Here is a 13,852-nt window from a genome sequence, read left to right on the forward strand (position 1 = left end):
GGTTCTCGTCTTTCGGGGAGTAAAATAGTAAACCCAAGGCCACGGTCACCGGTGGTGTACCCCCCCTGTGGTGCTGGTGCTGGTGGTGGTGGTGTATGTAAATTGATAAATTAGTTACGGATTGGTTCGGTGAAGTACGGTGTACGGTTGCTACTGCTACTCCTGCTGCCGCCACTGTTACTGCACCACGCGCGCGACCGAACGAGCGATTAATTGATTTCTGCACTCTTCGTCGGACCCTCGGGGGGGAAGAAGGAGTGTCTTGACGGGGAAGAATGGTATCTCTCTCGCATCGCATCGCATCGCATCGCACCATTCCGATGATTGGCATGGGAGTTATGGGTTGGAATGTTGCGCCGGCGAAACGATAAGAAGAGAGATTTTGGGAACAAAAATGCGGACAAAATGGGTCGAAGCTGATCGGCCCGTGAACGGCGGCGTGCGATGTGAATAACACACCAGAACGGTATGCGAGCGATGTTGGTCCATCATGGCGGTTGGTGTTTGGTTTGGGGGAGAACGAGCGAACGAGCTGGAGATGAAACTAAGAAGAGTGGATTATGGGACGCTACATTTTAAATCAATCTATTATTAAAAGGTGTGGTGGATTATATTGAATAGGGACTATGGTAAATTTGAAAGAAGTCAAAGAAAAGCTTCTTTGGAGATTTTTTTATGAAGTAAAAAGCTTTATGTCTTTGCATTTGAAAAATAGATGGTCTTCAAGATTTGCTTTATAAAAATTAGTGTTATTACTAAAACTACATTTAAAAAACCCTCAAAAATGTATAAAAGGATCGTAAGAATGCCTTAAAGGTGAATTGCATATAAATTGTTCAAATTTTCCAAAAGATTGGTCCAGAAATGTTTAGACAATAATAGACACCGACTTTGAAAATAATGGTTTTTGGGAAACTCGCTTCAAAAGTACGGGAATCTCTAAGCACTGTATGAGGCGTGGTTCTTCAAACGACCGCATCTTTGTCAGTTTTGCTTCGATTGATCCAAATTATGAATACAATTTTCGTGATTTTTTTTTTGCGAAAACAAATTTAAAAAATAATTAACCTTAGAATGTTTTAATCTTGGACTGATAACACAACATACTCCGCAAAACACATCACATCATTAATTACAGCTTGTTATCCTGACACTCTTATCGTTCACCTCGAACCTCTTTCGGGTTCGTCGCCTCACAGGCATTGAGGTCAAACAGCTCAAATAGATCGCACCGCTGCATGACGATCTTGCCGGCCTTGCCGGGGAGGTGCGGTCTCCTGCAGCAAAATCAAAAGAAGATGAGTCGTCGACTACTTAAACGGTTACCAACGGGAGAACAACTACCGTAGCAAAGAACCACGACGACGGCGTACGCATCATCGATCCTCCTCTTCCTCCTGCCCCCCTATCCCCGTCACACACGCACGTGCACGGTCAACGCGAGCGCGCGATCGCGGCAAGCGCGGCGAATCGTTTGTTCCGATTTGTCGCGTTTATTAGTTGGAACATTTTCCAATTAAAAGCTGAACCCCAAACCACCGACCGCGACCGTTTAGGTGATGATGATCACGGTGATGACGGTGATGATGATGAGCCGGAAATAGGAGAAGGTGGTGCGGACGTCCCACCAAACCACCGCGACCGGGACCGCGACAGATCGTGCCGCAACCGCCACGGCAGGGCGCGCACACAATTAGCCGCCTAATTAATTGGAAGACGAGCACACACACACGGACATATACAAAGAAAAAAGGGCTAAACCGACCGGTAGCGACATCTAACGGGAACTTTCTCCGGTCTCGCTGTTCGGTCGTGGATCAGTTACGCGAACGCAGCGACCGCAGCGGCACTCCAGGAGAGGGAACGTGATGTGCTTACGAGAAGCAGCCCTCTCGCGATCGCACCAAGGACCGTGTAGGAACCACTCGAAACCGGAAGAGCCCTTAACCGGTGCCGGTCGGTCGGTCGGTTCTTTGACAATTGCATCCGAGCACCGGAGCTGCTACGCCCAGAGATATCGCTCATCGTTCATCGCCACCCCAAGTCCTACAGACCTCACACATGCCACACACGTGCTTGGCGTCCGACGACTCAAGCCATAGTCCCAAAGGCAAATCCCAGCGGAGGTGGACCTCCTCGAATGGCTAAGGCGCCTTTACCGCGGCTTTAGTTCCTCCGACGCGGTACTTGTGTTGTGGTGTTGTTGTTACTGCTGCCTTTGACTAGTTTGTTGCGAATTGCCATCGCGAGGAGGTCGAGGACAGATGCTTTCGCCATCCTAGATGACGGATACACATGCGAGTGTGTGTAAATGTGTTTGTGTACCTTCCATCCGTAACATTCATCTCTCGAGAGATGTTAGATAGGGTATACTCGTCGTAGGACCAACCACGAAGAGTGCGTCCTCAAGTCGGTTTGGCGGACTTGGCACTACATGCCGAGTGGATGTGTGTGTGTGCACCGAGACCGATTCCCAGCGGACGCGAACGCATCGTCCGATCTGCTGCGATGCGATCTCGTTACCTTTAGCATCCACGCACGCACATCGCGAATGCATCATCTTTGTCGATTGTTTTGATTTCAATGGACGTCCTGGAGTGTTGTGATGTTGGCCACCCGACCAACCGGGCGGTACGTGCCCGGTACGCTTATTAATCCAACATCTTGTGACGCACCACGCACTCGGTACGCCGCCGTGGAACACCGAGACAGTGGAATGTTGTGACGAACATGCACAATTCGATTTTATAAACAGTTCTATAGCGATGTGTCCCAAGAACGATGTTTGATGGGTTTTCGGATAGAACAAACAGTGCCGTGTTGATGAGCTGTAAGGCACTCCTCAAGGCACAATGACAGGTGTGCCCTTAGGTCCCCCCAGCACACGTCCTTGGGCCATCGCTCGGCTGGGCCGAAAAGGTGAAGGAGCATCAATTACATCTGCGAGCGCGATCAAGCGGAATTGAATCGATGTCGTTCGCAGCAGCAGCAGCAATAGCATCTCTCGCGCATGTAGGCGTACGGAACATGGTTCCGTTGGCAGTCACCTGGTGACTGCGGAATGGAGGCTCGACTCGATTGGTTCCCTTTGTTCCGTCGCATCCCAAGATCCCACGGTGCGGCCCGATGGGACATGGACATGTTTATTAAATTGGAAAGGGGGGCTACACCATTATTAAGGCAGAACGATCGCGACGACGATCTCTACCACCTATCCGTTGATCCGTACCTCGCCTTCTTTGCGAGCGCGATCATGTTTATGTCTCCAAATGGCGCAGCACAGTATCGCAGCAGGATCGCATCAGGGTGACAATTGCTTAAGATGAGATTACACAACGTAGTCTCACGTCAGACGAGTCGTTATGTTTGCTGGCAGAGCAGAAGAGGTTCTGCAGCGATGTAAGTGCCTCCTTTGATCCTCATTTAATGAAAAAAACAATTTTTCAATTCAACAAACCCATGCGGATGCATAACCACAGATCAACTAAAGATGGCTGTCATTTCAACTCTCGTGGTGTAAACACAGAATAGGGAAAAAAGGCAAAGGCACCCGTGACTAAGTGGATGCAAATGTATGCTTCCGGAACTGAGTGTAACATCACATTATCTCCAAGGTCGTCGGTCACACTCCACGGTCCAATCTCCGGTCCGGTGGCCGCCAATTACTGGCACGCAAAAGATGCACCAACGTGTAGAGCGTGTAAATTGTCGTCCGTAGCGACAACGACGACGACGACGGCGGCGACATTGCTGCAGCATGTCACGTTATGACACGTGCCGAGAGGAGAGGAGCGGCCCTTCTTCGCCTGCTTGCTTTCGTTCGCTTTCGTCCGGCATAATTGACCGAGACCACAGCCGAGCAATCAGCCTAAACGGCTCGCTCATTGTTTGCAGCTCATTTTCGCCTCGTTTTACGCAATTAAAATTTCTAGCGCTTTTTCCACACACACACACACACACCTCTCGGGTTTCTTCTGCATTGCCATCCCTCCCTCCGCTTTCATTTGCCCTGCGAAAGAGGAACCGAGAAGCGAGGGGGAGAAGAGCGAATCGAAAAGGCCACGTTCCAGGTAGCGGCGAAAGACGTGCGCCAGGCGACAACCGACACGAATGTGGAATCCGGACCGTGGCCCCCACCGACGAATGACGAATTGATTTCGCTCGGCACCGGCCCTCCCCCCACCTCAAGGTTTAGCCCCTGCCCAGGGAGTCCAGGCGAATCGTTCGATTTATTTTATTTCAATTATCATCATCCTTTACCTTCTTTCTCTCAATCCCCTTTTTGGAGGAGAAGATGAACTGTGGAAGAGACCTGGACTTGAACTTGGAGTACTGCTGCTGCTGCTTCTGACCATCTTTTTTTCGCTCAACGGGACCAGCAATGGACGCAATGGAGTCGAAATAAAATTAAATTGACAGAAGTCAGCAGCAACACCCCGCGCATCGAGGATCCCAATTGGAGACCGATCGAAGCACAAGCCTTGGCACTTGGGGAACTCGACGACTCGGCCGTCATGCTCGAAGCAATGCGAAGCAGCGGAATGCGATTCATTTAACCGAGGACCATCTCTCTGTTTTTTTTTCTGCGCTGGAGGCGCTTCTGAAGGAACACGTTTAACCAAGGGGGCAATATCTCTGTATGTGTGTGTGTGTGTGTGTGTGTGTGTGTGTGTCTTTTGTTTCGTTTTTTATTCCCACTAATTCTCGACAGTTCCGAAGAGCACACGTGCCAATGGAATGTCAGACTTGTGGAGGAAATCTTGGGAAACAAATGCTGGCCTCTCATAATCGAATACATTCCGTGTGCTATACGACTTGAAAAAATTTGGAGATCATCATGCGGATCTATTTCGATTATCTGCACCATTTCATTAAATCAATTCTTCCTCTTGTCATTCCGTATTAGCTTTACTCAACTCATAACCTCTTTGCAAAGGGGAATTACTGAGCAAAAGGGCTGTCTTTCATCTGTTATCTGTTCCGTTATTTTGATAACCGATTGAGACATACTACAACGAGGGAGAATGCATGTTTTTCATGCCTCTATGTCCACTGTTTGTCATTCGCGGTAGTCAATATTGGTTTGAACAACGTTCAAACACGTCACAGGAGGTAAAGAACACAAATTTCAATCAACAACATTGACTAGCGCCACCGAAGGCATCGCAATTGAACGGAAATATTGCCTTTGAAGCACGGCACTGTCCGTCTCCATCCACCCTTCAATTAAGTCATCCACCTTCGTACGAACCCCTAGCGATGGTCAAGGTATTGACGTTTTCAATAATTTTTTGACGGATTGTCAAAAGGCTGCGGCCACTCCCTCGCAGGCTCACAATTAGCCTGCCCGACTGTCTGTACGCGTCTTGGCGCTGTAACTGTTTAGCGAAGCGTTTCAAACGTCCAAACCAAACACCAGCGTGCCAGCACACCAGCTCAACTAGCCCGATCGTACCAGATGAAGTGGCAGCAGGGTCTGGTGGTCCAATGGCGCCATTGTTGGACAATAGGGAGTTTTTTTCGGGGAGGCGACATTCGGGCCAGCGCAGTTGACATTTGCTCTAGAAATAATCACTCACACACTGGCCGGTTGCTCTAATTCTGCGGTCAAACAGCATGCAACCGCGAACAGTCGACCCGCGTAGGGTGTTTGGTCCAATTTGGTCCTCGCGTAAGCTCGCGCACCTCTGTCCTACGGGTTGACAATGGGTTGGCAGCAGCAGAAGACGAGGACGACGCTGGAGCAATGGCTGCCCATTTTGGTGTTCCGATTGCGGCGAAGGTCAAACCTCGATAGCCTGAGGTTAGGCCAGAGATGAAATGGTTAGGTGTTAGGACCACCAGACTCGAGAGAGAGAGACCACACGAACCTCATGACGGCACATGACGACTGTCGCTGTCAGGCGTCAATACGTCAGTCAATGGCAACACCGTATCTCCTCCCCGCACCCGGATTCTGAAGCGCACCGCCGGTTCATGGTGCGAACGAATGTTTGCATACCCCCCTCCTCCTCCTAGGACCCTCCACTCCGGTTATGGTTTGTTGTTTTGGCCAAACCAGCTGCACCAAGACGTCCGGGGCTCTCTCGGGCTCGGGATTGATTTATGATTTTCTTGGCCGAACATGGCCGGGGCCAAGGTGAAGTGCAATAACACAGGCGGCCCGACATGCCAGCCCGGCTTGTTATCGTTTACGATCGTCCACTTTCTTCGCGTGCGGCGAGATGCTCGTGGTGCTGTGCGAACCTGAGTTCGCATGAAAAACCATAACATCCCATAAAATAATTCAACAAATGAACAACCTCTCCCTTGACACTGTTTGCTCAGTGTGATCATGATGTTCTCTGGGTTGTTGAAGACATCAACAGGGCAAACTGTTACTCAACTTATGTTTTACAACGATATGTTCCATTTAAAAACACAAAAATAGCTCCCAATTATGCTCACGTTTAACTACTAGAAGAAGTTTTTTACAAAACTTCTTCGTAAACACCACAAATTCACTTGATAAATACAATTCTATACAAGTCTCCTCCGCCATCAAGCGAGACTGGCGCACTGATGTCAGTCCTCGATTAATGGATGCACCCATCCCATAGCCGTTGTGAATAAAATGTTGCGAAAATGAAAATGGGGAAAGAGCAAGCAGAGCGGCAGCAGCGGTCACGGTGTCCAGTTACCTGCCTTTGGCGCGTGGTCCGTGGGTGGTCTTCGCCGCGCGAAAAGTATTGTTAAACGCCGCGCTAAGTGGGGGTGATCAGGCAAAGAAAGACTTCTGTGCGCGATGGTTAACAGTGCCTCTTATCTCCTTTCGAATTAAGTTACTCCGTGGTATATCGCATCAAAGGTCTACAAAGTTTCCTAGAATAGGTGTCACTAAGGTGTAAACGGTCGTTTTGTCAAAACTAAAGATCCCACTCGATAGTATTTTCAAAATAAATTGTTCTTTAAAATACCATAAACTGGGTTCTATAGTTAATTTGTTTTTTGGCATCTGAGAAGCACTTTTTGAAAACAATTAGCCGTTTTGCTGTGTCCTGAAACAGCATGGGGCAGTTTTTATCTTCTTCACAAATCCAAGAAGACTTACAGGTGAATAGAAGTGGCCTTCAAGATCCCTGCATCTGCGTTGTGTGGTTTGAATATCCGCACAGCCCTTTTGCTGCTTTCAAATCCAGTAGCTCCCGAGGTCCTCCATTCCGAAAAAACATTAAACTTATCACGCCTCGCACCTAACCGGAGCACGATTTCATCGACGATTGCGAATCCCACATTGGCAGCCACTGGATCGCTTCCAAAACTAATTTACTTAACACCGCAAATTGGATTTTTATCTGCTCGCAATGATCGTGTCTGGGATGTTCACCTGATTGCGAGCGAGCCCGATCGATCCTTCGCGAGCAATCGCGAGCGAAACCGAGACCTCAATATTACTTATTTATTTATTCTTTTCCTTTTTCGATCACCTCCTTCCCCGGTTTCCCAGACCACCGATCACCGATGGTGTGTGTGGTTTTGCGTGGCGGAACAGTAGCCAGATTCCAATTCCAGGAGCCGGTAGCCGGTAGATTCGGTAAAGGATCCGGCACCGGGCCTGGAGGATAATCAAAAACGCGGTGGTAGCGGTGATCGCTCATCACCTAGTTGGTCAGTTGATTACATGAAATATTCAATAAGGGCCGGCCCTCGGTTCCACCGCGGCACCCGATCGTAAGGCAAGGATCCGGGACGCGATACATGCCGGCCGGCCAACCGGGATATGGATCTAGCGGCCGGTGGCGAAAGGTTATCCCGTGCAGGGCAGATCCCAGCCCAAGATAAGGTTGGTTGGTTTCGAAACCGAATTCTGTTGCTTACTTACCTTGCTGAAAGTAGTTGGCTTTCCGCACGTACACGCACACCAGCGCCATCAGCTGCAGCTGGGAGAGCCGCTGCCGGGTGGACTGGGGTAGCGGCAGCAGGTCGCGCAGGTTCGCGATCTCCGAGTTGATGAGATCGCGCCGCAGCTTCGACGCGCCTTTGGTAGATTTGTTTGCATCGAATCTGCAAGAGAAGAAAAAACGGGACGAAGAAAATGGACGCTTGGATTAGTGCTTTGTTTGATTACGTTCGTCAGTTCACTACGTCACACTGACGGGCAGCATCCGGTGACAGCTCCTCAATCGTAAAAAACGAACTTCCTTTCAATGACTACTTGATCTCGATTCCAGTCATCGTCCTTCGTGCTGTTCTGCTGTTCACCATGGAAACAATGCGAAAATGCGACCAAAACAACGAAGCCAAGCTGAGCGGTGTACCGGACCCGGACCCCTCCGCGACCTCGACGAGTGGTCTGGGGGGGGTGGAGGGGGGTCCGTTCGTGGTGGTGTTTGCTGATTGATTGTTTAAGAGTGAGGTGCCATGAGGTGCCGCGACCGCACCGTTAATGGCGTGAAGCCGCAATGTCCCAACGCCCTCGAGGGGATGAGGGAGTAAATTGGCCGACACCATAAAATGGCCGATCGACGGCGACGGCGACGACGACGACGTCGACGAGGTCACTTCCTGCTCCTCAAACAAAGGGTGCACAGCGAGTGCTGTGGGTGGAAAATATTGATCCAGACTAACCACCAGCTCATAATCACAAGAAAACACTTTCCTCCCTCTTTTTAGGCCCTTTGGCGAGTGGCCTCTCTTCGCATATCCGATGATGCTAGTGGTGGTGGTGGTGGTGGTGTTAGCCTGAAAATGAGTGACCACTTACAGCAGACCTCAGATCATGGAGCAACGAAAAAAGCCCTCCGCTGAAGCTCTCCGGTTTCGTGCAGAGACGATCGGCGTTGAGGCTCGTGGTGGACGGCATATTGTCATTACTGTCGTCTGGCCGGCCAGTCCAGTCCAGTCCAGTCGGGTCCGGGTGCGAGGTTCGTTTGGTTTGCCCCGCCGCGCAAATCACCTAAGCGCATGCAAGCGATCCGGCACATCCAGCAACCACACGCACACGCCACGAACGGACCTTCGGATGGTCGTTTCAAAATTTCCGATATTTCCCACGCTTGTGCATTGACCCGCGACCGAGCAAGCGCGAGAAGGGATCGCGGTTTGCAGCAGCAGCAACAACAACAGCCTCAACGATCCCTTCTGCCTGCACCAAGCGACCGACCGACGGCAACCGGATCACCGAGCAGCGGTGGCGTGAAAAGAGGTGAACCAATTTTTGTGCCCCCTGGAAATTTTAACTCTAAACCCCTTCTTTCCTCTGTTCGGTGCCCCGGTGCTTGATGGTACAGAACAGAGCAGCGAACGAGAAAAAAGAACGACGAACGAGAACACGGGCACAAAACGCGAATGCGAACGCGAAATGCACCAAATGCATCCTCGGCACGCACTGGATGGTTGGTTGGCCGGCTGACTGGAAGGAGGTGGCGAAGAGGGTGGACCGGGGTGGACGCCATAATAATAAGGCTAAAGCTAATAACAACAATAACGAATAGCTTAAACGGAAAATAACAATACGCGAATACTAAGAGCCAGTTTTGTAAAATGCGGAGAGAGCGCGTTTAAGAAATAGAGAAAGAGAGAGAGAGAGAGAGAGAGAGAGAGAGAGAAAGAAAGAAAGAAAAGATGAGACTTATTATACAATCAGATAAATGAACACATTTGTTAAGCACTTTTCTGCAGGTGAGAGTCTGTGTATGTCTGTGCGTGCGTTTACTTACAGATGTCGATGCCGTTTTGGTGCCGTGATGTGATCGGTTTGACCACACAGCAGCAGCTTCACCTTCTGCCAAGCTCTAAGCGGCCTCTCTAAAGCGGCCGCAGTGCAGGTTAATAACAGTAACAAATGGTAACAAAAAGTGAAACAATCGTGCAATAAACGGCCAGGTGAAAACAACCGGACCGCCGGGCCGAGGCCGCGATTTCCGATTGCAAACATCGCACTACCGCGCCGACTTCAGTGACTTCTACTGCCGGCTCCTGCGCAAGCGACGAGCGGAGTCGGTGGAAGAAAAACGCGTCCTCGTCCGTCGGCCATTAAAATTGTAACAAATATCGCGTGATTTTACACGCAAACGTACAAATGAATCCGCGATCGAGATCGCACCGAATCGAAGCGGTAAAGAGAGGCAGAGATGGAGAAAGAAATGGGAAGGCACAGGGGACTCGTTAGCCGGACAGAGTAAAAGCCATGAACCCGAAGTTTTTGTTTTTCCGTTTTTCTAGCTTCTATTGTTTGTATATGCGGAGTCTATGCAAGTGGACCAATGGTTTAACAATCCCCAAAAAGATATTTAAAAACATGAATATTAAATTAACAATTAAACTGCAGTATTTCTATAATTCTAAGCAATAAAATTTAGGTCTTATCTTGAATTGCAATAATTTTTATGTCTAATCTAAATTGAATCTAATTTCAATGATCATATATAGACTGTCCATGACTAAAGCGAAAGCTTCTGATAATTAAAAAACAGTTGAAGATAAATTTATTTCTTTGTTTCATGGACAATTGCTCAATTCCTCCTTCATCCTTTCATCAACATTATCAGCAGAAAAGATAGGGAAATCTCAATAGCAAAATCCCAGATCCCAGTAGGCACTGGGACTACTGCATCGTCGCCTTTGACGTTGCGAACGCTCATTCGAACCACCAGCAGCACCACACCCCCTTTGCTCACCGACCAACCAACCAATCGACACGTCCTGAACACGCGCCCGGTGAAAGGCAACCCCCCCGCCAAAACCACCTTCCATTCCTTCTCCCTTAGCGAAGCGAAATGCGAAGAAAATCGTCAACCGAAAGGGCGTCGCATCGGAACGAATCGCAAGAAAAGCGACATTTGAAGTTGGAGTTGGAGAAAATTAAGCATCGAGGTGCGCGCTCTGTGCGCCAATGCGTGCCAATGGTCCCGGCTAGAGCTCTATAAGCCGGCTAGTGCCTCCACTGTTGCGGTGACATTTGTATAAATTTCCACTCAACACGACACCGCTGACGTCCGCTGTCGCTGCGTCGTCGTCGTTCTATGGCGTCGTCGTCGATGGTTGGTTGTGGTTGTGGCGTCAACCAGCATGGCCTCACCCATTTGTTAGCTAGGTGTCGCTTGTCAGCGCAACGACGAAGCGCGCTCATCGAAGGCATCCCCCCCCCCCCTTCATCTCTTTCCCTCCTTTCGGTCCCCTTTTTGGGGAAACAGGGTTTCCGAGAAGGGCGCTGCAACCTCAAGGGGCCCTTTTAGTTGGCGAACCAGGACCAGGATCACCGCTTCGCGCTTCTTCGCTTCTACGATCAGTTAAGATCCGAACAGGTCCACCACCATGAGCCAGCCAGCCAGCCAGCATGTACAGTATATGTACATTACGCTCAACCAGAAAGAGAGAGAGGGAAGCAAGCCCTTAATTGAGCCTCGAGTCGACGCGTGCAATGAGCCACAAGTCGGCGACGACGCGACGTTCTTTGCGAGGATCGCTCCCGTGGCACCGGTGGCATCAGCCGGTCCCGAAATGCTGCGCCTCGCGCCAGCTACTAGCTAGCCACAAACAGCGACACCACCAGGAACGGGGCACCAGTAGCCACAACATACTTGCCACTTGCCGTGCATTGTACCGTGCGCCTTGGTGAGCGTTAAAGAGCATTCCAGCACCGCTCGCTGTTCCACCTCTCGTTGGAATCGGCCAACATCGGCACACAGACGACACGAGACAACCGAACACACACACACACACACACACACACGGCTGCTGCTGCTGACCTCTCGTGAGGCTGACCCCGAAATGAAAATAAATAAAAATCATTTCGCTAAGAAATTGGGCGACGATGGTGGGTAGAGGGGTGACCGGTTGCACACACCCACCCTTGCGCGCAAAAAAGGCCACAGCGAAGCCTCGAAAAGTAGATCGAAAACGGCACGAACCTTGATTAGCCCATCGTCTCGTAAACAGTGTCCAACGGGCGCAGCGGTCCTGGTTCGGTTGGCTGCTGGATGTGGAGCATCCATGCTGCGACGCCGCGATGGACACTCGCCCGGCCCGTTCGCCACCGTCGTTTGTGCCAATCAGCAGCTGACGGTTAGATTCCGTTTGCTAATTAGGTGCCATGATAATTTGAATTTTCGGCCAACCACTCGGACAGACACTTGTTTTCCCGAACGACGGCGCAAAAGAGAGAGAGTCTTAAGATTGGTTGACGGTACACCAACTGAAAGATTCGGTGATAATGTTCGCCAGTATCCTTTTTTAACTTCGTTTACATATCATGCCGATGCGGATTGAAGCCGCAACGGAAAAGGATGCAATTTGTTGTGATCCGTTCGCTGTGACTCCGCATTTATGTTGCGTCTTATGTCTTCTCTTGGATTGCAGCATTTCCAGCAAGTGAAGCAGATAACTTATCCTTGTTGTTGTAACAGAGAACAATTGCTTTCTATGTTTGAAAGCAATCAATCATCGCCAGTGCGCCCGGTACGCTATGCTGTGCCATCGCATAAACCCCGCCGGGAAAAAACCCGAAACCCAAAACCCCATAATCCACAAAGTGCGGCGAGAACAATGTTTGCGATGCCATAAGCGGCCGCGAAGATTCAGTTTAAATAATACATCAACCCGTAATTCTTTAATAATCCGTCATTGGATTTTAATAATCACTCTTCCAGCGCCAGCGCGTCCGGCAAGTAACCGACCGACCGACCACAAATCGGTCCACAATCCAGTTCCAGATCCAGCAACGGCCCTAATTAGAAGCTGTGGCAGCACGGCATGCAGTGCAGTGCATCATAAGCGATCATTACCGCCCAACGAACGAACGAACGAACGAACGAACCAAACCGATGGACGGCATCCCTGCGCCATTTGACAACGGCTAATTTTGTGCTCTAAATTTACAACCGAGAGCGTTTAAAAATAATTGCACCGTACCGTGTGTGTGTGTGTGTGTGTGTGTGTGTGTGTGTGTGTGTGTGTGTGTGTGTGTGTGTATGGAAGGGAGAGGATCCCGAGGAATCCCGGACAATACCGGACTCTGGGCACCTTATCTTTATCCTTCGATAAAGGGCCTTCGATCGCGCCAGTCAACGACGACGGCGATGGCGACGTTGTATTCTACTTGTGTATCAGTGTACGCGTGTGTACGATCTGGGTGCGATCGGTGCGATCATAATGATCCATATTTGCCTCCCCCAGCGTTTGCCATATCGTACCGAGTACCGGGCGGTACCGGGGCCAGTTCCTCCAGTGATCGCTCGATCGTGCGTATCGCGCGCCAAGATCTGTCTTCGAGGACGCCGAGGTCCAAACGAAAGGACGTGTTTCGCGGCCCGGTCCGCGTACCGCTGTTTTCCGCGCCCGCGTCGCGTCGAGGCCAAACCATACTTTACGATCTTAATTACGAACACACACGGCACGGGAACCGGGCAAGGGATCGCAGCACAGAAGACGCGAGCGCGCGCGCGCGCGATCATGAGTTCGAAGGGAAACGACAACGCACCGCAGAGACTGTGCGCCTGATCGCCTGCACCCGATGTCGATGTCGATACCGACTGGCGCGTCGAGGTTTATAGAGATTTTCAGGTGAAGTTACAGATTTTCCTGCGATTAAGAAGCAAGGAAGGACCGAGGATCGAAGGCAATTTAGGGTAACGCGTATGGTGACACCGTCGCAAGTAGCTCCGCTAAGCCAGATTCCACGGAACAGATACGCTCTAAACTGAAGCAAAGGGTCTTTGGTTTAATGGAATTTCAATATTTCGCGTTTAAACAAACGGGCGATGATCGTAGTAGACGCTGCGATGCTACGCGTCAAATATTTAATAAACAAAATGTGGAAATTTTTGTAACATAAATACTCTCCAACTAATTGAAGCACTTCAAAATTTATGCT

At 50.0% G+C, this 13,852-nt stretch overlaps 1 protein-coding gene across 1 annotated transcript in view; it reads right to left on the reverse strand.

The window, feature by feature from the left end:
• Positions 1–13,852, reverse strand: part of LOC125951250 (uncharacterized) — a 110,539-nt gene that overhangs the window by 64,823 nt on the left and 31,864 nt on the right. Inside the window, exon 3 of the mRNA XM_049679948.1 lies at positions 7,862–8,043. Coding sequence (XP_049535905.1) covers positions 7,862–8,043 — 182 coding nt within the window. The remainder of the gene's footprint in view (positions 1–7,861; positions 8,044–13,852) is intronic.

The sequence above is a fragment of the Anopheles darlingi genome, chromosome 2, assembly GCF_943734745.1.
Source record: "Anopheles darlingi chromosome 2, idAnoDarlMG_H_01, whole genome shotgun sequence".
In the NCBI taxonomy this organism is placed as follows: Eukaryota; Metazoa; Arthropoda; class Insecta; order Diptera; family Culicidae; genus Anopheles; species Anopheles darlingi.